A 24,545-nucleotide genomic window follows, 5' to 3' on the forward strand; every position below is an offset into this window, starting at 1 on the left:
TGTTCAGAAATAGCACACGTGCCCCTGATAGTGCGCGTTATTGTTTACTTAGAGCTGGACAGACCGAGGTAGGGCTTTTGGCTGGCTTGGGGGCTGCTGCTTCAGTTCTGATAAACACCCCCTCAAATAATGGCAAGGTCGTTGAATGTAGCTGGAAACGTCTTCTCTTCGAGGGGTCCCATCAGTTCCGAACAAAAAATCAGCTTATTAAACTGCTCATCTGTGAGGGAAGTCAGTCAGTCGTATCTGTGCTTCGGTGCCCGCACACTGCGCTGGGGGCTGAGGGTGGGATCACCCTGATTCCCGGCTCTGGGAGGAGTACAGGCCCATCGGGGAGGACCACTGCCCCCGGCGGAGCAGAGAAGTGGTGCAGGCCTCCTGGGACAGTCCCAGACCAAATGAGAGTCTTTCTGTTAGAAACCAGGGTGACCTGTGGGGCCAGAAAGCCTCACCCCTTTAGATGACTACTCAGTATAGTTTGTGGGCCCTTTCAGGTCAGTGAGCATGATTTATTCTTGGTGTTCCCAACTCCTGGTGCTTAGCTGGGAGCTAATGAGCATTGACTTGAATGAAGGCGTGATGCAGGCAGAGCCTGAATATACTTTTGCATGTGTGGTGTGCTGCCTTCTTGATTCAGAAAGACCTGGCTTAAAGTCTTGGCTCCTCCACTGGAGGTTAGCTGGGTGACCTCTTTTAGACCTCAGTTTCCTTATCTGCAAAATGGGGGTAATGAAGCTGCCTCATAGGAGGAGACAGTGAAACATGGTGCCATGCCTGGCCCACGGCCAACAATAAGGGACAGCTGTTCTTATTGCCGCGGTCTTATTGAAATACATCCCATCACTCTGGTTGCTTGGGGTGCTAAGGAGCATAGCACTCAGTAGTAAACTGTTGTGTCATAGTAATAGTCTTAGAAGCACTGGCTTTTATGGGAGAAGAAAGGAGGCTTGTGGTCAATGCTGTTGTTTAACTTGTAGGACCTTAGGAATTAGTCGCCATGAGTACAGAGTTTCAGTTTGGGATGATGAAAAAGTCTGGAGGGTGGATAGTGGTGACGGTTGCACAACAATGGGAACATAGCTAATGCCACAGAACTGTACACTTTAAAATGGTAAATCTTATGTTAAATATATTTCACCCTAACTAGAAGATGTTCTTTTTTCATGAATGCTGCCAGGGTACTGTCCCAGTGATCCCAGGCTGAGAATTAGCTGAGTTCTAGCTGAGGTTTGTTTCATTTGTAGCGTAGTTTCATATGTTGCAAGCACGTGTGCTTATGTGCATCAGCGCTGGGCCTGGGTCAGAGCCACGGACACTCCGTCCACCTCCACTGCTTCACTGCCTGTTGTTGCTTGGGGTCTTGAGGACGTTCAGGCTTGTTGGGTCTGAACTTCTGTCCTCAGTGGAAGATGAGAACTCAAAGAGGGTGGCACATGCCTTTTAGTCCTTACAATCACCCAGAGGATCTGAACACACACACTTGTTTCTAGCTTGATGTGCTCACTATGGAAGCCATCGTCCTGTGTGCACCCCTGCCCCTGGGGTGATGAGTAGGAAGCAGGTCGGGGCGCAGCCCTCTTAGCAGTGTCATAAGGCTCCCAGAGCTGAGTCCGTGGCACTGATGGGACAGGCGGGGACGGAACAACACCAACCCCTTCTTTCAAGGACTTTCATACACGTTCCTTTCTCCTCCTGAAAAAGCCCCATGACTTACCTAAAGTCATGCACCTGCTGGTGGCAGGAAGGAGCTAAGAACTCCCATTCCTGACTCTCAGGTCTATGCCCCCTTCTCCATTTGTATTCGAGCTCTTTGAAAGAAAGCAGAGTAGATAATCTCCCTTTTTCTATCTTTAGCTTATATTTTCATCACACTTAGAATTTTTAAAGCAATTTACATATGCTGTCTCATTTTTTGTCAATGTAATTGTGAAATTACAAAATGAAGTCTCTGTCCAAAGGACCTTATTGAGGGATGGCAAGTACTGGGCATACGTGCCCACAGAGCCTTCTGCCACCAGTGGCAGACATAACTAGTCGATTATCATGCCCCTCCTGCTGAGCCACCCAGACTCCCACTACTCTCAGAGCTGGCACAGAAAATGTCGCCTATTTGCCATCTCTATTAGGCTCTAAGACCCTTGAGTTGTACGGTCGGTCAACTTGGTTAGCAGCTTGGTAAAAAACAGTTCCCAGCAGTTAACACAGTCTTTAACTTTTGCATTGGCTTCTTCCCTGTAATCTGCTTTCCTCTTAAGCTCTGGGCCCAGCTGAGCCAGCAGAGGGACCGAAACTGCCTGAGGGACTTTCAGGCACTAACAGCGACGGCAGCCTGTGAAATGGGGGGCACCCAGCTGACCTATGGGAGCCCTTCCCAGGCCCCTCAAACCTAGGGCATGGGGGCCCGATGGCCCCAGCTCATGGCCGGAAGTAGAGGCTCCTGGATCCGGGGCCTGACTCAACTCTGTGCTTCAGCCTCCAGGAAGTCGTTTGTGTTTGAGCTGAACGAGTGCGCCTCTAGCCGCATCCTGAAGCTGGAGAAGGAGAACCAGAGCCTCCAGAGCACCATCCAGGGGCTGCGGGACGCATCCCTGGCGCTGGAGGAGAGCAGCCTCAAGTGCGGGGAGCTGGAGAAGGAGAATCACCAGCTCAACAAGAAGGTAACCCGGCCCGGGGCGGGTGGACACCCCTCCCCCAGCCCGGTCTGCACTATAGAGACTAGTCGGTGGCCAGGCAGGGCAGTCAGGTGTTGGTGAGGGTGCACCGCTGGGAGAAAAGCAGAAGCCAGTGCAGCCGCAGTTAATTATACAATACTAGAGGAACAAGAGCAATTGTGAGAGGAGTCAAGAGGCAGCGTGGCTTGTGCCTGCACTGCCTTGAGGGTATGTCTCGGACAGTACTTGACCTCTGTGTGCCTCCTTGTCTTCATCTGTGAAATGGGGTTAGTGGGCTTCCCACCTCATACGTGTTGCGTGGACCCTGTGAGCTAGTGTGTGTAAGGAGTCTGGCACGCGGTAAGGGCTCAGTGAAAAGAAACCAGTGGACCGTGAAAAAGCATAGGATGGGTCATAGGGGAGAGGAGGCAATGATGTAAGACGTACCTACGTGTGTGGGGAGTAGGGACCATTGATGGGCATTTTAGGGCACTGCTGGTGGTAAAACAGGATCAGTGCTCACCTCCTTCCTCTCAGTTTATGAGATGGGGAAGAAGAGATGGCTGAACTGTATTTGCCTCTCAGGACAGCTGCTGGGTCTTCCCAGGAGCACAGGAGAACCCAGACATCTGGGAGAACAGGCAGAGGCTTACAGACCAGTCTTCCTTCTACAGTTAGGAGGACCCCCCCCATTTGCACTGGGGATTCAGTCTCAGGTGCAGGAAGGGGCCGTTGAGAGGCTAGGGATCGCCTCCAAGTCTTGGTCACGCCAGGTCAGAGGGCCTCAGAACACCTAGGCCACATGGCGATGGCACAGTTGCATCGTGGGCGCCGAGCACACCAGCTGCCAGAGTCCGGCTGAGGAAGAGGACACGAGCCCCGTTGCTTGCTGACCGCCACGCAGGCCTGGTGCTCTCGGGTGTCCCACCCGCCCGTGAGTCCTGCCAGCGTCATTCACTGCTGCACAGGCAGAGGGAGGGACGCGGGCTGCAGGGAGAGACCTGGGCTCCGCTGGTCCTGGCTGTGCCGGTCCCTTATCTCTGTGTGAGGCTTGGGACAGCCCCTCCTTCTGTGAACTGGTCTCTGGAGCCCCCTCTTGGGACCTCCCAGGCTTGATTACTCGCTCTTCTTGTCCCTTTGAAGCATTGTGTGCCTTGCAGCATTTCAGCCGACAAGCATTTTGTCCTGTCTTCGTAGGACAATAGAAAACCCCACCCCATCTCATGCTGTGTCCCTCAGTGTAGAACAGCATGGAGAAGGCAGCTAGACAGTTTAGGTTTTTTAGATTCACATGGCCCTAGCACAGGAAATGTCTTTATAAGTGGCAGTTCGACCTTGGCCAAGATAAAAAAGAATCAGCCTTTAGAAAGATGAGAACCGTTGACTCCGTGGGTCTTCACGGGTCTGCTGCAGAAAGCCCGCAATGTAATAGCGCTGGCCCAGCGCCCAGCAGCCCTCTGAGATGACCGCTCACGCTTTTCCCCGCCCTCGTGGTTCACTCTGGCCCCTCCTCTGCACAAACAGGATGGCAGTGGGTGCTGCCTGCCCGGCATTACTCCTCAGCCCCCTGTCTCTCGGTCCCCACCCTCCTGCTTCCTCTTGGGGTCAGTTCCCTGGTGGGACACCAGCCCTCTCCTGCCACGGTCCTTAAGAGGCATGTCTTGGCATAGAATCCCTGGCAGGAGGGAGGTGCCACAGTTCCCAGGCCCGTCCTGTGTCTGGTGCCGGGATCCCTGGGAGGCGGCCCTCTGCCCACCGGAGTGCCTCTCCCCATCCTGCTCAGCCTGCCTGCGGCCTGACCAAACCTGTCCTGGCCCAGCAGGCGTGGTTTTGCTCTCTGCCCCCAGAGCCCAGCACTGACGGTGCCCCCTAACATTGGATGGGTGGACACCTCAGCCCCAGCTGGAGGGCTCACTGGACCCTAATCCAGCTCAGCTCACCCCAGTTTCCTTTCTCCAGCCTCAGCCATCCCACCCTGCTCGACTCCTCCCCACGTGGCCTGTCTGGGCCCCAGCTGACACTCCTCAGTCAATCAGTGAACCCCCAGGTCCCGCTGGTGCCAGCCTGGCTCTTCCACACCCCAAGCATAGCCCAGGCTGCGAGCTTGCTTAGGTCTGAAATGTCTGTGGAAACCCTAGTTCCCTGAAGTTAATATCCTCCCCTCTAACCCGCAAAACTTCCAGGGACCTCAGAGAAGCTGCCTCCTTCCTGCGACTGTGAATCTGCATTGATCTCCTAAGAGTTTATTCCTTAAGCCAACAAGTAAAGAACCCTTATTTTCAGGGGAAGGGGGCAGCCCTTTGGGGGCCTGTTACTAGAAGGAAAGAGCAGCCTGGGGCTGAGAGGCAGGCCCCCTGGCACTCACATGCTCTGGGACCCGGAGTGGCACCTGCAGCCCAAGCCAGGTGCTTCAGGAAGGAAGGACAGGAAACCTCTCAGGGCTGGAAGGCCTTCAGCCAGCCCACATCTCAGCCCAGCGAGTTCACCCCAGGGACACCGAGGTCCTTCAGGGATGGGCTCTAGTTCCATGGCAAAAAGAACCAGAAAAGGAGAGGGATGGCGTGGGTGTGGGACCTGGGGAGATCACATCTTTAGACCAGAAGCAACAACAACAAGAAATGCAAAGGTTGGAATAATGTTCCTTTCTCTGGGAGAGAAAGGGCAGCAGGGATAGGCTATTAACAGTAAGGCTGGGGGTAAGCCAGCAGGCCCCCCTGACTGTGAGTGAGGACTGGGGGGTCGGCCACGGGGGTGTGTCCCAGCTCTGCCCTGTCCTCATTGCGAGGCCTCGGGCAAGTCGCTGAGCCCTTCTGGGCCCAGTGTCCTCCTGAGTACTTGGTTAATAATAGCAACTGCTCGTTGCCTTTATTCCTCAAGGCCGTTGTCTCAGGTGTAGGCTCTACCATCGGAGGTGATCCCTGGTGCCCTGCCGAGTCCCAGGCCTTGTGCCGGGAAGGGGGGCAGAGATATGGAAGGATTAGAAATACGTTCTTGCTTTTGAGAACCACTCAGATGTTTGCGTGTTTTCCTGTCGACCCCAGCTGGGTGGGGCTCCCCAGTCCTGGGGTCCCCGGGTTGGGGCAGGGGGTTGAGGTGCTGACAACATGATATGACAGTAGGAGTATGAACTCGGCCCAGCTCTCCCCGCTGGTAGGGGAAGAAGCTTTCCTGCTGCTTCCTCCTGTGAGGGTTTGAGAGCTCCCAGATCTGTGAGCCAGGAAGGCAGGGTGCCCCTCACCCAAGGACAAGTACGCAGAGTCTGCTTTAGAGCAGCGATCCTTCCGGGAGCTTTGGAAACCTCTCCGCGCAAGGCCCCGGCCCAGATGGGCTGAACTGCAGCAGGCTCAGACCTGCTGCTCCCGGGGGTCGTTGGGCATCTCGGGGTTGTGCCCCGAGGTCCAAGATCTTTCAAAGCTTCGAGAACCATCTGGTCTTTGCAATCTACTTTTTCAGAACAGCCATCCCAAACCAGCACATCAGGATCGTTTAGGACCATGTCAAAATGCAGACCGGCTGGTCAGGAGCTCTGTAGGTGGCCGGGCCCAGAGCTCTCACGGGGAGGGGCAGCGAACATTGCTGCACCCGTCGCCTGCTAGGCATGTGCCGAGCACGACACAGTGACAGAAGCTCTCAAGGATGCTCGCTGCTGGTCCTGCGTCAGTTGCAGAAACTTGCTCGTGGTGACGTCATTAGTAGGGAGGGACTGGACTCTGAACTCTGTCCCTGTGACACCAGAGTCATGCCTCTTTCCCAACTCCAGTCCCCCGCGCTGAGGGGTTTGGTGTTGGCGGGAAGGGGAGTGGCAGCCTTGAAGCCCTCCCAGTGCAGACACCAGCATGGGCATCGCCTGGGAGCCCAGTCTCAGGCCCTGCCCCGGACCTGCTGAGTGAGGATCAGGATTCACCACCTCATCCAGGTGTTAGACGCGATGGAGTAGCTAGTTCATGTTTTAGGACGGTCAGGCGGGGTGACCCCAGCGGAAGAGCTCGGTGTCAGGGAGGTGATTGGATGGCTGTCCAAGCCAGAGGGAAGGTGGCCCGGCCCTAGCCAGGCAGTGGCGGTAGAGCAGCTTGGGTAGAGAGGGCAGGACTTGGGGACAGAATTACTGGAGGGTGAAAGAGGAAGGAGGGACATAGCAGAAGACCACTCTGAGCAGCTGGGCGAACAGGAGTGTCACCAAGTGAAGTCCGTGGGACAGCCAGTGGTGGTGGCCCTGGGCATGTGGTCTGACCCTTGGGAAAGCGGACAAGGCCTGAGATGGGAGCAAGGAGCCCGGAGGCACTTGGGCACATGGCAGTGAGGGTGAGGAGAGGTGGGCTGGGAGGAGGCTGACCGATGGTGCCCATGAGCCGGAGATGCAAGTCGTGGGGTAGGAGCTGAGGGTAGAGGGTGCAGGGAGGTCCCTTCCGAGCAAGACCTGGACACTTTCCCTTGAGAAAAGGCCCGTTAAAGTGTTCTGTGGGGCTGGTGGGTTTTGGATTTGTTTTAAGACGTAGTTCACTTCGTGAAGCCAACTGTTGCCCGGCTGGGTCTTTCGGGTCTGCAGATCGAGAAGCTGCAGACCCAGCTGGAGAGGGAGAAGCAGAGTAACCAGGATTTGGAGACCCTGAGTGAGGAGCTGATCAAAGAGAAAGAGCAGCTGCAGAGCGACATGGAGACCTTGAAGGCTGACAGAGCCCGGCAGGTAGGCACCTCCCGAGCAGATCCCTCTCCTGGAACCCCTGCCTGCAGGAGGGAGAGTCCAGGATTTAGCCATTTCCTGGGAATCCATCGGGGAAACGTGCATTACCAGGTACCTAGCCTAGCTGCAGCTCAAACCAGCAGCTCTCAATCAGCTGTGGGGGGCGTATTTGCTCCCCAGGGGACATTCACAATGCCTGAAGACGATTTTGATTGTCATGACTTGGGGAGGAGAGAGGAGATGCTCTTGGCATGTGGTGGGTGGGGGCCAGGGATGCGGCTAAATGTCCTGCAACACACAGGACCAGCCCCGCATGACAAAGGATGATCCAGCTCCAAACGTCCATAACGTCACACCGAGCACCTGAGGTTTGTTTGCCTCACGCCACAAGAAGTCCCGGGTAGGAGGCAGTCCGGTGCTGGTGCAAAGGCTCTGTGATGCCGTGCAGGGGCCAGGCCTCTCCTCCTGCTCTGCCAGTCTTAGCAGTGGCTGCCACACACCCTCAGGGAATGAGAAGAAGAAGGTGGAGGGCAAGGGGCAGAGGGAAACCCTCCCGGGACCTTCTGTCACATCTTATTGACCACACCCAACACATGACCACTGCTACCTGCGAGGGAGCCTGGGGTATCCAGTATTTGAGTTTTTCAGCCTCTGATGTAGAGCAAAAATGGGGGGAATGGGATGGTGCCACGTTTGGTGAAAAGACAGGCAGGGCTTCTGCCCAGATGTGGCTTACGTAGAGGGCAGAAGGACAGGCGACAAGCAAGGCAGTTTCAGACATGTGTTCTTGAGGGAATAACGCAGAGAATCCTGCTGGATGCAGGCGCTGAGGAGTCATGGTGCAAGGCTGTCCTGAGGAACTGCTCACGCTGAGCCCTGGAGAAGGAGGGGGAGCCAGTGATGCTGAAGACCGGTGGGGGGGGTGGTCCAGGGCAGAGGGAAGACCCTGTGCAGGGGCTGCAGGAGGGGGGTGGCGTAAGGAGAGCCCACAGAGGTGGGCGGCCAGGATAAACCTACCAAGGGAATCACTATCATTGTTTTACATGAGAGGGAGAGAGATGGGGTTTATGTTTCCAAATCATCCTGGCCGCCGTGAAGGCATTTTAATTTGAACTGTCTCCATAGGGGTCTCCATGCTCTTCACCTTGTGTCCATATTAACCCCTGGGAACGTTAGGACTTCTTTTTTTTTTCATTGAAGTATAGTTCAGTTCTGGTGTACAGCAAAGCAATTCAGGTGTGTGTATGTGTGTGTGTGTGTATACTCTTTTTTCAGATTTTTTTCCATTATAGGTTATTACAAGTTATTGGATATAGTTCCCTGTGCTATACAGTAGGACCGTTAGGACGTGTTTTGGGTACATGATGGGATGGTCTTTTAGGGCCTATGCTTTAGTCCCCCAGATTAAATCAGACTTTAGCCCCAACTCACCAAAATACGTTTGTGCAACAGCCGCCGTCTCTCCCGTTGTGTTTTCCCGCAGATCAGGGACCTCGAACAAGAAAAGGACCATCTCAACCAGACGGTGTGGACGCTGCGGGAGAGGTCGCAGGTCAGCAGTGAGACCCGCGCGAAGGAAGCCGAGCAGGAGAGCAAAGCCCTGCACGGGACGGTGGCAGAGGCCAGCGGCCGGCTGAGCAGGCCGGAGCTGGAGCAGGCACAGGAGAAGGCGGGGCGGGCGGAGGAGCTGCAGCGGGAGCTGCGGCGGCTGGAGGAGGAGAAGGGGAGGCTGGCGCAGAGGGTGAGCTCCCTGCAGGCGGCGGGCGAGCGGGCGGACGCCGCGGAGCGCGAGAGCCGCGGGCTGGCGCTGGAGAACCGGCGGCTGCGCAAGTCCCTGGACGCCCTGCAGAACGTGCAGGTGCGGCTGGCCGGCCTGGAGCTGGACAACAGGCAGCTGGACGAGGAGAACCTGGAGCTGCGCAGGGTGGCGGAGGCCACGCGCTTCACGGGCGCCAAGGTGGCCCAGCTGGAGCGCGAGAACCAGGAGCTCCGGAGGAGCATGGAGCTGCTCAAGGCGCTGGGCAAGAAGTCAGAGCGCCTGGAGCTCGGCTACCAGAGCCTGAGCGCCGAGAACCTGCGGCTGCAGCAGAGCCTGGACAGCGGCGGCCAGAAGGCGCAGGCCCTAGAGCGGGAGCTGGGGCAGCTGGAGGCCGAGAACCAGGCCCTGCGGCGCGACCTGGAGGCCCTCCGGCTCGCCAACCGGCAGCTCGAGCGGGCCGGCCAGGACCGGCAGACGCTGGAGCAGGAGGTGGCCCAGCTGGAGAAAGACAAGAAGCTGCTGGAGAAGGAGGCCCGGCGTCTGTGGCAGCAGGTGGAGCTCAAGGACGCCGTCCTGGACGACAGCTCCGCCAAGCTGTCCGCCGCCGAGAGGGAGAGCCGCGCGCTGGACAGGGAGCTGGCCCGCTGCCGGGACGCGGCCGGCAAGCTGAAGGAGCTGGAGAAGGACAACAGGGACCTCACCAAGCAGGTCACCATGCACACGAGGACGCTGACCACCCTGAGGGAGGTGAGTCGGGGGCAGGCAGCCCCTTCGGTGGGGGGTCGGCAGGGTCACTGTGCTGCCCGGCAGGGGCTTCTGGAATAGGGGTGAGACAGGGAGAGGCCCCTGGCATTTGTCCCCTGCTTCTAAACAGAACGATGCCCAAAAGCATAAAGAAGAAGTAGAAATCACCTGTTAGGATCTTACTGCCCAGAGATGACCAGGGCTAATAGTCCAGCGTATTTTATTTCTTCTTTTTCCTTGTGCATTTGTGTATACACACACTTGATACCCTACCTTCTCCATCCTATCCCTGTTTTGTTTCTCATTATTACTATACTTTTTTCTCACTACATTAAATAGGTTTCAAGCCATGATTTCTAATGGCAGTGAGGTATTAATTTTACGGATTTACTATGATTGCTTTCTGGATGTTTAGATTGTTTCTGATTTTTCCCACTATTTTAAATAACACTGGAACTTCCCTGGTGGCGCAGTGGTTAAGAATCCGCCTGCCAATGCAGGGGACACGGGTTCGAGCACTGGTCCGGGAAGATCCCACATGCTGCAGAGCAACTAAGCTCGTGAGCCACAGGTACTGAGCCTACACTCTAGAGCCTGCGAGCCACAACTACTGAAGCTTCTGCACCTGGAGCCTGTGCTCCACAACAGGGAAGCCACAGCAATGAGAAGCCCGTGCACCACAAAGAAGAGTAACCCCTGCTCGCCACAACTAGAGAAATCCCGCGCACTGCAATGAAGACCCAACACAGCCAAAAATTAATTAATTAATTAATTAATTTTAAAAAAACACTGGACATCCTTGCACACATGCACCTTCACGAATGTATTTATTTTCTTAGGATATATGCCTAGAAGTGCAATTACAGGATGAAAGGGTACAACTGTTTTACAGTTTCTTGGTAAATATGTGTCTTACTTTTCCCTGGTAGTTTTTGCGTGGCTCATCCGGGCTTTTCTGCAGTGCCTTAGGGTGAGTCACTGCTCTAGTAAACGACTCCAGCGTCTGAGTGGCCCATCACAGAAGCCGAGTGTCCACACGTGTAGAAGTTCTGTGTGACTGTTCGCAGACACCTGGTGCCCTCCATAATGTGGCCCGGCTGTCCCACAGTGGAGCCCTCTTCTGGCTCCTCTACCTGCAGCCGGTAGATGAAGAAGAGAAGGACCACACTTCATGGGGCAGAATATGGTCTCATAGCCGCCGCACCTGACTGCCAGGGAGGCTGGGAAATGTGTTCCAGCTGTGTGCCAAGGAAGAAAAAGAAATAGACTTGGTGACCACGGAGAGGTCTCCACATTAAAAAAAGATCACTGACTGTCAGTGCAGGCAGATCGGTACACTGTGCGGGAGAGATGCAAGACACCAACCTGACCCATAGCCCCTGCCTCCGTAAGCACAGGTTAGGTTATGCTGCAGTGACGAATGACCCCAGAATCGCAGGGCTCATCACATCCAAGGCTGGTTTCTCTTTCACGAGAGTCCAGGTGGCTCTCTGGAGAGCCTGTCCTCTGTGCTGGGGCTCAGCATCCCAGGCGGCTTTGATCTCACGGCTCCACCATCTCAGCGTGGGGTTCGGGCAGTTCCCGAGGCAGGGGAGAGGCAGCTGGAAGATCACACACTGGCCCCTCCACGCTGCAGCCAGGGAGCGACCCCGGAACGTTTGGCGAGCACCACCGTCCGTCACACTGCCGTTCCAGGCCTTGGGGTGTGGTAGGGGGTCCTCGTGTGTGCACGTAGCTGTGACACTGGGCAAAACACGGTATAACAACCTGGAGAGCTACAGAGGTGTGGACTAGAGTAAGTGAACCCCTAAATGAGGTCAGCGTCCACTTTTGAAAAGTAACTCAAAACCAGTGTTTTAAAGTAAAATCTTTCTCCTCTTTATACTTTGTTCTGAGTTCTCTGCAATGAGCTAACTAAATAGTTATTGATCCATTACTCCGCGGAAAAGGAAATCACGTTCACAGAATTCAAACCCGCTCCTCAAAGGTCACCATACATGGTATTTCAGACACCTGTCTGGATGTGTTTGGAGCACGTTCGATCCTTCCTGGACACGCTGCCACGTGGTCTGGTGTCTTGAACTCCGGGGGCTGGGAAGGTGTGCTCATCCGTTCCCTTTGGAGACATCCCTGAGGTTCCCCGTCCCCATAGAACCGCCTGCTTGGCCCTCGAGACACCCGAGCTGGCCATAGCTCGAGAAGGTGGTCGCTCAGCCCTGAGACTGGCCTGCGCCCGGCCCTCCTGCCGTTGCTGCTGGGCTCCTTTCCCACGCCCATCCGCACTGTCCCCACAGGACCTGGTGCAGGAGAAGCTGAAGAGCCAGCAGCTGAGCAGTGAGCTGGACAAACTGAGCCAGGAACTGGAGAAGCTCGGCCTCCACAAGGAGCTGCTGCTGCAGGATGACAGCAGCAACGGTGACACGTGAGGACCCCTCCCTGGGTGGCTGCAGGCTTTCAGGGCTCACGTGCGTCCCCGCGCCCCACCCCCTGCAGGCTCCATGCCCCCCCACACCCACCCCTGGAGCTCAGTTTACTTTTTACACCCGTGGGCCTGTTGTCACAGGCGCTTTATATCCCGGGCCTCCTTCCTGGACGTTCCCAGGCAGGAGTGGAAGGAGATTCTTTTGTCCAAAGAAAAGGCTTCTTAACTTTTTTCTAGTTAGACTTTTGTCGAGCAGTTTTAACTTCACAACAAGAGTGAGGAGAAGGTGCAGAGATTTCCCGTGGACCCCCTGCCCCCGATGCGTACCCTCCCCCATCAACACCCCCCCCAGAATGGTGCATGCATGACACCAGCACCTCGTCATCGCCCAGAGTCCACGGTTGACATTGGGGTCATTCTCGGTGTTGCATGTTCTGTGGATTTTGACAAACGTATGATAACCTGTATCCACCCCTATAGCATCATACAGAGTATTTTCACTGCCCTAAAAATCATCTGTGTTCCACCTGTTCGTTCCCCTCTCCCTCCACCAGCCCTTTAATTTTTTAAAATTTTAACTCTTGCTGCCTTTGCCAGCAGTGCCTTCCTAAATCATCTCGCTTTTCAAGGAAATCCAACATCTTGGACTTTTGTTGGACTTGTAACCAACGTGATGTCCTTTAGGTGTGGTGAAAAGGCCACACAGATTTACCACTTACCTAGCACTGTGGTCTTGGATGGATTCCTTAACCTTTCTGAGACTCTGTTTCCCCAACTGTAAAATGGCCATACCAATACGTAAAACGGCGCCTGGAAAACTATAGCAGTGATGTTTCATTGATGGGGTCCCAGACATATCTATGCCAACAGCCTGGGGAACAGCTCTAGGTGATGGTTTTTGACTCCTGCAGTTCTTCTGGGCCACACCTTGCAGCGTGATGCGGAAACCAGCTTAGTGGAGGAGGGATGTGTTGGCAGCTGGGAGACTGGGAGCTTGTGGGTAGAAGAGGCAGATGAATACTACTGTATGTTTGTATTTTTCAGGAAATACAAGATTTTGGAGAGCATAAATGAATCGGCATTCAAAACAACACTAGCCAGGAAAGAAGAAAAGATTGTGTTCTTAGAAGCACAGATGGAAGAGAAAGCCAGCCTGAATCACCACCTACAGAACGAGCTCCAGGTGGTAAGAGCAGCCCCCTTAGGGTCAGGCCGTGGGTCCTGGCTGTGAGGTCCCTGCCTCACCTTTCCCAGCCCCTCACCTGAGTAGCAGAGGGGCGGCCTGTATGCCCGTGTTCTGGAGCGAGTGTCGATGGAGTGGACCCCTGAGGCTCAGGGGAGGGAGAAGACTGGCCGCGGTCACGTGGCTATAAAGTCGGGACTGAGTCCCGGCTGCTGCCCGGCAGTCGCCTCTGCAGGGAGGGGGCAACATGCAGGACGGAGGTCATGTGCCCTCCCCCCAAGAGCAAAGGCAGGAGTCTGGCGGGTCCAGTGCCGGGCGAGGGGTCGGGCATGCTGAGGGGGACGGGTTTGGTGCGGGGCCCCGAGCCCGGCCTCTTCCTGCCCCAAGTCTGCTTTCCCGTTCCCCACCCGCAGTTGAAGAAGGAGTGTGAGATCCTCAGGAAGAACCAGGAAGAGGGGAAGCAGGTGCAGAACTCTTTCAAACACCCTGTGGGGCCGTTGGTCGAGGGTCACCCGGGGAAGGAGCGCTGGGGGCCCAGCCCCAAGGAGGCCACGATGGAGCTGCTCCGCGTGAAGGACCGGGCCATCGAGCTGGAGCGCAACGTGAGTGGGGAGAGGCCGTCCTGCCGACAGTCCCGCAGATGGAGCAGGAACTCCCATTACCGGGAAGGACCCAGGGTGTCAGAAGCTGTTGAGATTTATCCAGGTCTCGTTGGCCTCTTCTTGAGTTTCCTGACGAGTCCCGTTTGCTCCTTGCCACTTGAGGTCCCTTCAACCTTTCTGACTGAAGGGGCAGGTCCAATTTTTCCCCAGGGACTTGCTCTATGCCTCCTACACTGGATCTGGGGCATCTCCACCAGCACTCTGTTTCCGCAGTGTTCTGTGTTTCGGTGCTCTTCTGGGCGTCGACAGGCCACGGTCCGCCCCCTGTTTTCATAAATAAGGTTTTATTGGCCCACAGACACACCCTTTGCTTACATATCGTGTGGGGCTGCCTTCCCACGACGACGGCAGGGGTCACTGGCTGAGGTAGAGACCCTATGGCCAGCAAACCCCAAAATAATATTTGCCATCTGGCCCTTCACAGGGCAAGTTTGTCCGTGCATGTCTAAACCCCTGATCTTGTTTGACGTCTCCCAACAGCCTTATGAAGTAGATAGTGACGATTTTCCTTTGACAGATGAGAAAGGTGAGATGGAGTTTAAGAGACTTGACCCTAAGCCCCATGCTGGTCAGGGACAGCGCAAGACCACAGCCCAGGCGTCCGGGCCCAGTCGGTGGCGTATCTTGCTCCGTCTTTATCAGTCTCGTGGAGCAGGAACCGCCTTGTTCTACCCGCTGTCACCCGAGTCGGGTGAGGCTTTAGGGCAGGCTCTGGCTCCCTGTTCTGTGCGAGAAGCTCACAGACATGCATTCTCAGGGTGGTCAACAGAAAACAGAGAAGAGCCCAAAAGACAGAAAGGATGAAGCAGCTTTAACTCCAGCTCGCCTTTGCCTCACACTCACATGCTCAGGTTCTTTGCAGTATCTCCATCATGTGTATTCACTTCTATTGTGAAAGCACGTAGAAAAAAATTTTTTTCCAATTCTGTTGTCTTTCCAAGAGGGAGAATGTTACTTCTCTCATCCAGTGGATTTTGGCTTTGACCCCCCCAAAGGGTTCCTAAAAACCCTGTACCTGCTAACCAGCCGTCCCTGCGGCTGGTTAGCAGGTACGGAGCCAGCGTCTGATTGGTCTCATGCTTCCCCCTTCCCCAGAACGCGGCTCTGCAGGCTGAGAAGCAGCTGCTCAAGGAACAGCTGCAGCACTTGGAGACCCAGAACACGGCCTTCAGCAGTCAGATCCTGACGCTGCAGAAGCAGAGTGCCTTCCTGCAGGAGCACAACACCACGCTACAGACGCAGACGGCCAAGCTGCAGGTGAGGGCATGGCTGGGCAGCTCTTGCGGGGGATGCTCTGTGTCACCTAGAGACCGGCCCCAGCACTCTGACGACTCCTGTGTTGGGTCTTCGTTTCTGTGCGAGGGCTTTCTCTAGTTGTGGCAAGCGGGGTCCACTCCTCATTGCGGTGTGCGGGCCTCTCACTACCATGGCCTCTCTCTTGTTGCGGAGCACAGGCTCCAGACGCGCAGGCTCAGCAGTTGTGGCTCACGGACCTAATTTCTCCGCGGCATGTGGGATCCTCCCAGACCAGGGCTCGAACCCGCGTCCCCTGCATTGGCAGGCAGACTCTCAACCACTGCGCCACCAGGGAAGCCCTGTTTTGTTTTTGATAGACTCATTGTAAACCGAGGTTCCTAGCCTCAGGATCTTTGAAGTTGGTTTTCAGTGACTGAACACGGCTGCCCAGGCAAAAAAAAGTTTATTTCCCTGCTTGTCCCTTGCAGTCTTGTCTGTTTCCCAAAATCTCTTTCTTGAGATGCTGTTAGGAATGACTTGGAAAAGAGGTTCTGGGATCAAATAAGTTTGGTTCAACAGAGTTAAGCACATTTCTTCACTGTAGGACCTGGCAGAGCCTTTCTGAAGCAAATGTGTATTTTTGATCTCTACGAGTGAAGTAAGGCATGAAGTAGCTCCCGGGCTGGTGAGAGCATCTAGCCAAAAGAATGTTCTGGACCACACATTTTAGGATGTTGGCTTTTATTTACCATTAATAGATTGTGGGAAAGTAAATGATCATTTATTGCAGTTTCTGAGAAAGGTGTTTGAAAATATGTAACGTATGGGTCAGAGACAATAAATAGGAGACTGTCAAAGAGGTTGGGATTTGTTCTGTTAAAACAAGCAAATAGGATGTTGGTTTGTAGTTTTGTTTTTGTTGGGGTTTTTGGTTATGGTTGTCGTATCTTTGTCTGGTCTTGATATGAAGGTAATTCTGACCTCAGAATGAGATAGGAAGTGTTCCCTTCTCCTAAATTTCTAATAATTTTGGGTGTTGGATGGGTGTTCTGTAAGCGTCAGTTAGGTTAAGGTTAAGGTAGGTTGTTCAGGTATTTTGTGTCCTCAGTGATGCTCTATCTTTTAAAAATAGGCTTTTAAAAGTATTCAAAGAGGGTATCCAAGGAGCTTATTCAGAGAGAGGACCTAATTTGCCCCAAAAGGTCACGTCTACGGAGAGGGGCTCAGGACTGAAGCACCACACAACAGTCTGTTGATGCCGTCTGGCCTCCTCCAGCAGTTCCTTAAGTCCTGGTAGAACTGTCCTGGGTCCCAGCTGCATCTTGCCTGTGCCGATGGTCCCTGTTATCTCAGTGTCAGCCTCCGGCCCCCTCTCCCTCTCGGCAGGTGGAGAATTCCACTCTGAGCTCCCAGAGCGCCTCACTCACCGCGCAGTACGCGCTGCTCCAGAACCAGCAGACAGCCAAGGAGAGCGAGATCGAAAACCTGCAGAAGCAGCAGGAACAGCTGACGGCCGCCTACCAGGCCCTGCTGCAGGACCACGAGCACCTGGGCGCACTCCACGAGCGGCAGTCCGCGGAGTACGAGGCCCTCATCCGTCAGCACAGCTGCCTGAAAACACTGCATCGCAACCTGGAGCTGGAGCACAAGGAGCTCGGGGAGAGGTGTGTGCCAGCGGGGCGGGCTCCCCTGGGCTCCTGTCCCCGCCTCTGCTCTGTGCCCCTCAGGTCTCCTCTTGGCCTGCAGCTTCACACCGTCTGGGGCACCGGAACTTTCCAAAAGGGAGGTAAATCAAAGTCACCCTTAGCAATTTGGAGTTAGTGCAGCTGGAGACCGAGTGTCGGTGGATCTCCAGGTGGAAAAGGGGCGTCACGGCCAGTCTTGGCTCAGGGAAACCTGTTGTTGGTGTGGGGTCCCTGCTCCCCTAAGGATTTTCTTCTCTCCTCCCTTTTCTCTCCAAACTAAGAATAAGGAGGAAGTTCACCACAGCTGCCAATTTACAATGACGCGTCTTACCCTGGCTTCTCAGTTCTTTTCTTGCCTGTCAAGGTCTGGGCTGCATTTTTTTTTAACCTTTAATTTTTTAAAAAAATAAATTTATTTATTTATTTATTTATCTTTGGCTGCATTGGGTGTTCGTTGCTGCTCACGGGCTTTCTCTAGTTGCGGTGAGCGGGGGCTACTCTTCGTTGCGGTGCGTGGGCTTCTCATTGCAGTGGCCTCTCTTGTTGCAGAGCATGGGCTCTAGGCGCGCAGGCTCAGTAGTTGTGGCTCGCAGGCTCTAGAGCACAGGCTCAGTAGTTGTGGTGCACGGGCTTCAGTAGTTGTGGCACGTGGGCTCAGTAGTTGTGGCTCGCGGGTTCTAAAGTACAGGCTCAGTAGTTGTGTGTGGCACACGGGCTTAGCTGCTCCGCGGCATGTGGGATCTTCCCGGACCAGAGCTCGAACCTGTGTCCCCTGCATCGGCAGGCGGATTCTTAATCACTGCACCACCAGGGAAGCCCTAATTTTAAGTATATAGAAAGTAAACAGAATGGTAGAGTGAAACCCCTGTATACCCACGACTGGCTTCTGCATTTATCACTATTTTGCCACCCTCGTTTCATCTTTGCTTCCCGTTCTCCAGCCCCACACTCTTCTTTTTTTGTAGGTAAAATTTACATACCTTGAAATGCACAAGTCTTAACTTTGCACTCTTGACAAATCGGGGTCCTGGGTTTTGTGTGCATTCAGTCAACCAGCATCACCTGAGCTCCTGCCCCAGCAGATCCTTGATTGTTCCAGGCCGCTGGGCAGGGGTGGCAGGACCCAGCGTCTGGGAGCAGGTGTGGTGTGCACATGGCTCTAATGCAGGAGAGAGAGGCTCTCAAACACTTGGCACGGGTGGGTCGGTGGGCGAGGGGGAGCAATTGGCCTTGTTCTGTGCTTGTGAGACGGCCCTGCTGCCAGTGTTTTCCTTGACTCGGCCTCAAGACGCTAAGTAAAGCTGAAGTGCAGGGCGTTTCGTCACAGACCCAGGGGGGGTGTCGGGCCAGCAGAGCCTCGTGAGGGCATCTGATGACGCTGTGGGCACGGGGTGATGGCGTCCGTTTATCCACTCACCCGGTGCTTCCTTTCTGCCTCTGTCTGGAGTCCTCCACCCGTCGGACCCACCCAGGTCGCCGTCCTTCAGGGGCTGCTAGCCCAAATGAGCATCTTCTGCTTCCTCCTGCACCCCTCCTGGATCCATGCGACACTTGGTAAACACCTACTGTGTACGGGGTGCTGTGTCTAGCTGCGGTAGGAGAGGCACCCAGTTGACTACTGATGTGCAGTGAGAAGTGTTCGCTCAACTCTAAAGCTAGCATGGCGCCCAGCACTCACCAGGCACTCAGGTGTCCTATTATGTGTTGTAATAACATCTTATGATATTCCTCATGTCTGTTCAGCAGGGGAAGGTTTTTGCAGGTGGAATTTGGACTGGCTCTGAAGGAAGAGTTCATTGTTGCTTTCCCTGTAATTCTTTGCTCAGTACAGCACAGAACCACTGTGTTACCCAGTACTTTGTCGCACAGAGGCTGGAGGCCCCTTGGGTCTGTCTGCGGCAGGGCTACACGTTCAGGAGTCTGGGTACCTGGAACACAGGGGTGATGGCTCTACATTCATTTCATTTGACACTTAAATCAGACACTCACTCATTCGTTCTCTTAACACATACTTACTGAGCACTGTGCCTCGTACTGGGACTCGGTGGTGAGCCAGACTCGCCCGGGTTCTGGTGTAGTTTACTAACGGTCAGAGAGATGTAGTTTACTAATGCAGTGGTGTAGTTTACTAACGGTCAGAGAGATGCTTGATCAGTGGGCTTTTCCAAGACGTTACAGCAGGGAAGCGGGAAGTGGGGACCTTGATGGTCAGCCGGTGGCCCTAATTTGTCAGACCTTGGACGACTTTTCCCAGAATTGTTAATCTGGATGAGAAAGGTCACCCCTGAAAGCCAGGCAGAGCCCCACGCCCAGAACCACGTCGGGGATCCTCTGCTCTGAAGCTAAAGGCCACACAGATGTCTGTCTGTAAACAGCTACCTGAGCAGGTTTCTGAGCTTGATTCCACACAAGCACAAGTCTGGGTTCCAGTCAGGTGGTGCGAGTACAGCTGCGTGGGGACAGGTGGGGTCAAGGTAGAGGTCTGGAGATGCTGGCTGGAAGCCCCTGGACTTGGGGGCTCTTGAGTCATCGTAAGCTTGGAAGGTTCCAGCAGGTGGGAGGGACAGCCTGGGCTTATCGGGGACTCTGTCCTTGTGCTCTGCTGCCCTCCAGAGATAGCTGTGCAGTACCCCATACAGAGGGACAGAGGAGAAAATACAAAGAGGAAAATGAAAGGGCAGGAAGGATGTGTGTGTGTGTGTGTGTGTGTGTGTGCGTGTGTGCGCGCGCGCGCGCGCGTGTCCCCCGGCAGCTGCCTGGGCCCCCCAGGCAAGCCTCTGCCCCCCACTCGAGGTCTGAGAAGAGCAGGAAGGGCTCCCGAGGGAGAGGAGGGCTCACCCCGTCCCCAGTGAGCAGGGATTTGCTGTGAGATGAGCTGTCATGTGCAGTGGAATTCAGCTGTTTATTCCGTGGTTTCTTTTAGATCAGTTTGTGTTGAGTGAACCCCCTGGTAAGTCCTTTGCACTCCCTGAGAGGAGGGTGTGGGGTTCAGAGGACGTTGTCTCGGCGTTCCCCGGGGGCCAAGGGAGGAAGGCTGCTGTGACAGGGAATCGAGGGGGCCGTGGGGGCATGTCGGGTGGGAGGAAGAGGCCTCTGGCCCTGGGGCTGGAGGAGACCCCGAGCCTCCCCGCCTAGGCGCTGCTCGCACCCCCCCGGCGCCTCTCCCAGCCACCTCCCTCTGATTCCCTGCTACGCAGCCTTGCCCCCTGCCCGCCCCCCTCAGCTCTGCAGAGAGAAGCCACCAGACGAGCCCCGCCTTCTCTGCGGAGGCTTCGCGGTCTCCCGGGGTGTGCGTTGCCTGTGGGAAAAGAAGGCCCGGGACGGGCTGCCAGCGGTGTGTCCCTCCCACAGGCACAGCAACATGCTGAAGCACAAGGCGGAGCTGGATGAGCTGGAGAAGGTTCTGAATGCCGAGAGGGAGGCTTTGCAGCAGGAGCAGAGGACGAGCGCCATGGCCGCGAGCGAGAACCGGAGGCTGCAGGAGGAGCTGGACAGGTAAACGCCGGGGCGCAGGGGGCCCACCTGCCCGCGGGCAGCAGCATCTCACTCACTCTGCGCCCGCTGAGCGGAGGTCAACCTGGTAATACAGCCCCTGCCATGCTAACAGCTGGATGGTAGTGAGGTCAAAGGGATGGTGCTGGGATGCAAGGACCAATGTGGTACCCAGGGACAGCGTGTCGTCTAAGCTGGTGGTCCTCACCTCCTGCCCTGAGATGACAATGGTTGTGTCAGCCACAGGTACCTTCGTCATCTAATGGGTTCCCTGTCTGTGAATTCACCTCCTTGCTGACATTCATCTATAAGCCCCAAATCAGCGCTCGTGGAGCTATCATGGACATCTGGGTGGCGAGACATTTGGGGTCGCCTGACGCACACATTTCCAGCTGAGGATGAACAAGGCGTTCGACCCCTGCAGCTCATTCTGCAAACGAGCGTCCTTTTTGTGGCCTGTTGAGTGCCATGGTTTTCGTATTTTTGTGCTTTGGGGTGAGGATTTCGCTGTTTAAAATGGCCCACGAGCAGAACGCTGTCTCGTGTTCCTAAGTGCAAGGCTGTGATGTACATTATGGAGAATATGTATGAGTGAGGTAGATAAGCTTCCTTCAGGCGCGAGTTACAGTGCTGTCGGCTGTGAGTACATCACACAAGGTGTCTTTAAACAGAAACCACATAAAACGAGGTATGTCTTGATCAGCTGACAAAATTGTGTGACCAGACTCTCAGGAACCCACCTGTGTGTTTCCCCCAAGAGCTAATTTAGTGTCTCAGGGACCTTATAGAATGTTACTACCAAGAGTAACGAGAATCTACAGAATTATTATCCTTTTTTTTAAAGCAGATGAAGAAACAGGCTGAGATTAAATGCCTTGTTCAGAGTGGATGCTTGTCGTCAATGGCAGAGTCAGGATTTGAAGCAGGTCTTGTCTCTGGCATGGCCATGGGTGCTGCTTCCTCCCCACCTCCTGTGTTCACGTGTACCAGGGGCTACAGACTCAGGTGCCAGGCAGGTCAGGCACGTGGGTGAAGAGTGCCAGTGGTAGACCAGACATGAGTGACATGGAGAATATACACTAACGGTTGTCAGCTGGGAGGAAGGCCTGGGGCCACCAGATTATCCCTTTGTTTATGCTTTTTCTCTTAAGAGAAGCTGGACATTGGAATGTTGATGTGAAACTTTCAGAATTTTAAATGTTGACCCACTAATTCATTTAAAAAACACTGTAGCCAAACAAGACACATCTGTGTCTAAGCTGAGTCCATGAGCCCCTGGTACTTCGAGCTTTCTGTTATAAATCTTCCCCCGAGAGAGCCCAGTTGGATAATAGTTATTATAATGGTGATAATTTTAGTGGATTTACATCATACCCCAGCATCTCATATTTTATTTATCTCGGGAGTTGAAATTAGAAAGGGGCTTGGAACTAAGAAGAAGAGCTGGGCATAGACAAAGAGTTTTAGAGCAGAAATGTTCTGGTTCAGTATTTAAAAAGAAAGCTTTTAACAACAGAACCTTTTTTTGCCAAGAAGGCAGATATGCCAAAGCTTTAAATACATAAGAGATCATAACAGTGACGCTCTGTCGAAGTGGGTGTCCGAGCCTGCCTGTTCTGTCTCCCCCAGTGCAAGGTGGGGACGCCAGGGGCACCTTCACAGAACCCCAAAGAATCCAGTTTGAAAGCCTCTGATTTTGTTCAGCTCCCTCATTGTGAGGCCCAGAGAGGTTGTGGTTTGGCCTAAGGTTGCACAGCTGTGACAGGGCCTGGGAGCGCTCCTCAGGCCTCAGCCCTGTGGCTCTCCACCCCGCCAGGGTCAACTTCCTGCACCATCAGCTGAAGGCGGAGTACGAGGAGCTGCACACCCACACCAAGGAGCTGAAGACCTCGCTGAACAGCTCCCAGCTGGAGCTGAACCGCTGGCAGGCCCGGTGCGACGAGCTGAAGGAGCAGCACCAGGGCATGGACCTCTCTCTGGCCAAGCTGGACACCCACTGCGAGGTGCGGCCTGGCGCTGGGCGGGGCCTCGGGACGCCAGGACGCGTCCCCTGCGGGGACGGCCCTGGGCTCAGGGGGGTTGCGATGGGTCCTTCTTGGGCGTCTGTGCTCGGAGACTGTGTGAAGGTGGTCCAGAGGCCGAGAGGAGACCAGAGGCATTTGAAAGGGGGACCACGACTGGTAGGGACGCGTTAGAAAACACCTCTGCACCTGACCTTTGCTTTTTGCAAAGGGTCAGAGCAGGCGCACGGAAACAGCCAAGTACTGTTTTATTTCTGTCCTCTTGGCTGTGTCCACACGGTTTTTCCATTTCTTTGCATGTAGCAGCTGCACTGTTGTAGAGAAATGTCACAGATTTTTTTTCCGTGCTTGGGTTTGGCTGACTGGCTCCCGATCCCGGGGTAGTCGGGATGGAGCTTGCACACAAATCCCCTGGTTGCCAGAGGGGCAGAGCTCTGCCTTCTGGTGCACTAGGTTGGAAAGTACCTTCTTAAGCAGCAGACCCCTCTCAGATGAAATTGTAAGCAGACCCCGGGACAAGACAGGCAAAGTGGGTGGCACAGGGAAGAGCAGCTGGGTCCTGTCCCAGCTCCGGGACAGCCAGGACCCCAGACACAGCTCCTCTTGCCCTTTGTTTGTTGAAAAACACTCTGAGGAGCCTTTTCCTTTGAGCTCACGGTAGCGCTGCGGGGCGTCACAGATGAGGAAGCAGAGGCCAGGGTTCTGAGACGCCCAAAGGCCCCTCTGGGCTGGGTCTGGGGCCTGTGGAGGAGGCGGGGGCCAGGACACAGGCAGACAGTGGCTGAGGGAGCCCCATCACCACAGGCTGTGCCTCACAGGGCGGTGCTTTAGGATTTCCCAGGGGACCTCAGGCCAGGGCCTGCAGTAGGAGATTGCCACCCAGTCTGTCTGAAGCCAAAGCTTGTCGTTTTCCTGCTACACCAACCATGATAAATGTATTCTAGAGCAAGAGTTGGCCATCCTCAGCCCAAAACTAAAATCCAACCCCCAAACCTGGTTCCATACGGCCGTGAACTAAGAATGACCTTTACATTTTATAATGGTTGAGAAAGTGAAAAAAAATGTTTTGTGGCAAGTGCAAATGGTATAACACTTAAATGTCAGTGTCCACACGTCAAGTTTTATTGGAACGCGGTCACCTGTGCATTTACGTATCGTCTCTGGCTGCTTTCCTGCTGTAACAGCAGAGTTGAGTGGCTGCAACAGAGACCACCGTCTGGCCTAGAAAGCCTAAAATATTTGCGACCTGGCTCTTTACAGGAGAAATGTGCCGACCCTCGTCTAGGACGGAGCTGGCCACTAGAAATAGTAATGTAGCCACCAGATGTAATTTAAAATTTTCTAGTAGCCACATTAAAAAAGTGAAAGGAAACAGGTGGGATTAATTCTAAGTAATATATTTTGTTCAGCCGGTATATCTAAAATGTCATTTCCACATGTAACCACAAAAAACTCATTAATGAGATCTTTCACATCCTTTTTTTTTTTTTTTGGTGAAGTCTTTAGGATCTGCTGTATTCGCCCTTGTGGCACACCTCCTCGTGGGCTAGCTGCGTTTTCAGTGCTCAGCGGCCACGCGTTGCCCGCGGCTGTCAGATTGGACAGCGTAGCTGCCAAGGGAAGCGGCCGTTTGGGTCCTTTCGAGTTGTCGCGAGCGTAGATAGTACTGAGATGGACCTCTGGGCGCACGTGGCCTTTTCCTTCTTTGGGAAGCTAGGTTCCCAGCAGCAGACTCACGGGGTCGCACGGTATTTAAGACATCGTTGGTCTGTGTTTTAGCTGCTCTCCCGCCTCAAGGGGAACTTGGAGGAAGAAAACCATCACCTCTTGAGCCAGATCCAGCTGTTGAGCCAGCAGAACCAAATGCTTCTAGAGCAGAACTTGGAGAACAAGGAACAGTACCACGAGGAGCAGAAACAGTACATGTAAGGGGCCCGGGTGGGGGACGCCTGGCGACACGGGGGTCCTGGCTGCTCTGGCCAAGACCTGCCCCGTCCTGGGCGAGAACA

At 54.6% G+C, this 24,545-nt stretch overlaps 1 protein-coding gene across 14 annotated transcripts in view; it reads left to right on the top strand.

Moving 5' to 3' along the window:
* Positions 1 to 24,545, top strand: part of CCDC88C (coiled-coil domain containing 88C) — a 125,218-nt gene that overhangs the window by 78,768 nt on the left and 21,905 nt on the right. For 12 of the 14 annotated variants that reach the window (XR_014260946.1, XR_014260947.1, XM_082451153.1 and 9 more), the window contains 11 exons: positions 2,473 to 2,657; positions 7,198 to 7,335; positions 8,816 to 9,838; positions 12,130 to 12,257; positions 13,302 to 13,443; positions 13,854 to 14,042; positions 15,198 to 15,359; positions 16,725 to 17,002; positions 20,375 to 20,518; positions 22,332 to 22,518; positions 24,316 to 24,461. Coding sequence is in view for 12 of the 14 variants with exons in the window: in XM_082451153.1 (XP_082307279.1) it covers positions 2,473 to 2,657; positions 7,198 to 7,335; positions 8,816 to 9,838; positions 12,130 to 12,257; positions 13,302 to 13,443; positions 13,854 to 14,042; positions 15,198 to 15,359; positions 16,725 to 17,002; positions 20,375 to 20,518; positions 22,332 to 22,518; positions 24,316 to 24,461 (2,722 nt within the window). In the remaining 2 variants the exon portion in view is untranslated. The other 2 variants (XM_082451155.1, XM_082451156.1) reach the window with 2 other exon arrangements.

The sequence above is a fragment of the Balaenoptera physalus genome, assembly GCF_965194825.1.
Source record: "Balaenoptera physalus genome assembly, chromosome: 2".
Classification (NCBI taxonomy): domain Eukaryota; kingdom Metazoa; phylum Chordata; class Mammalia; order Artiodactyla; family Balaenopteridae; genus Balaenoptera; species Balaenoptera physalus.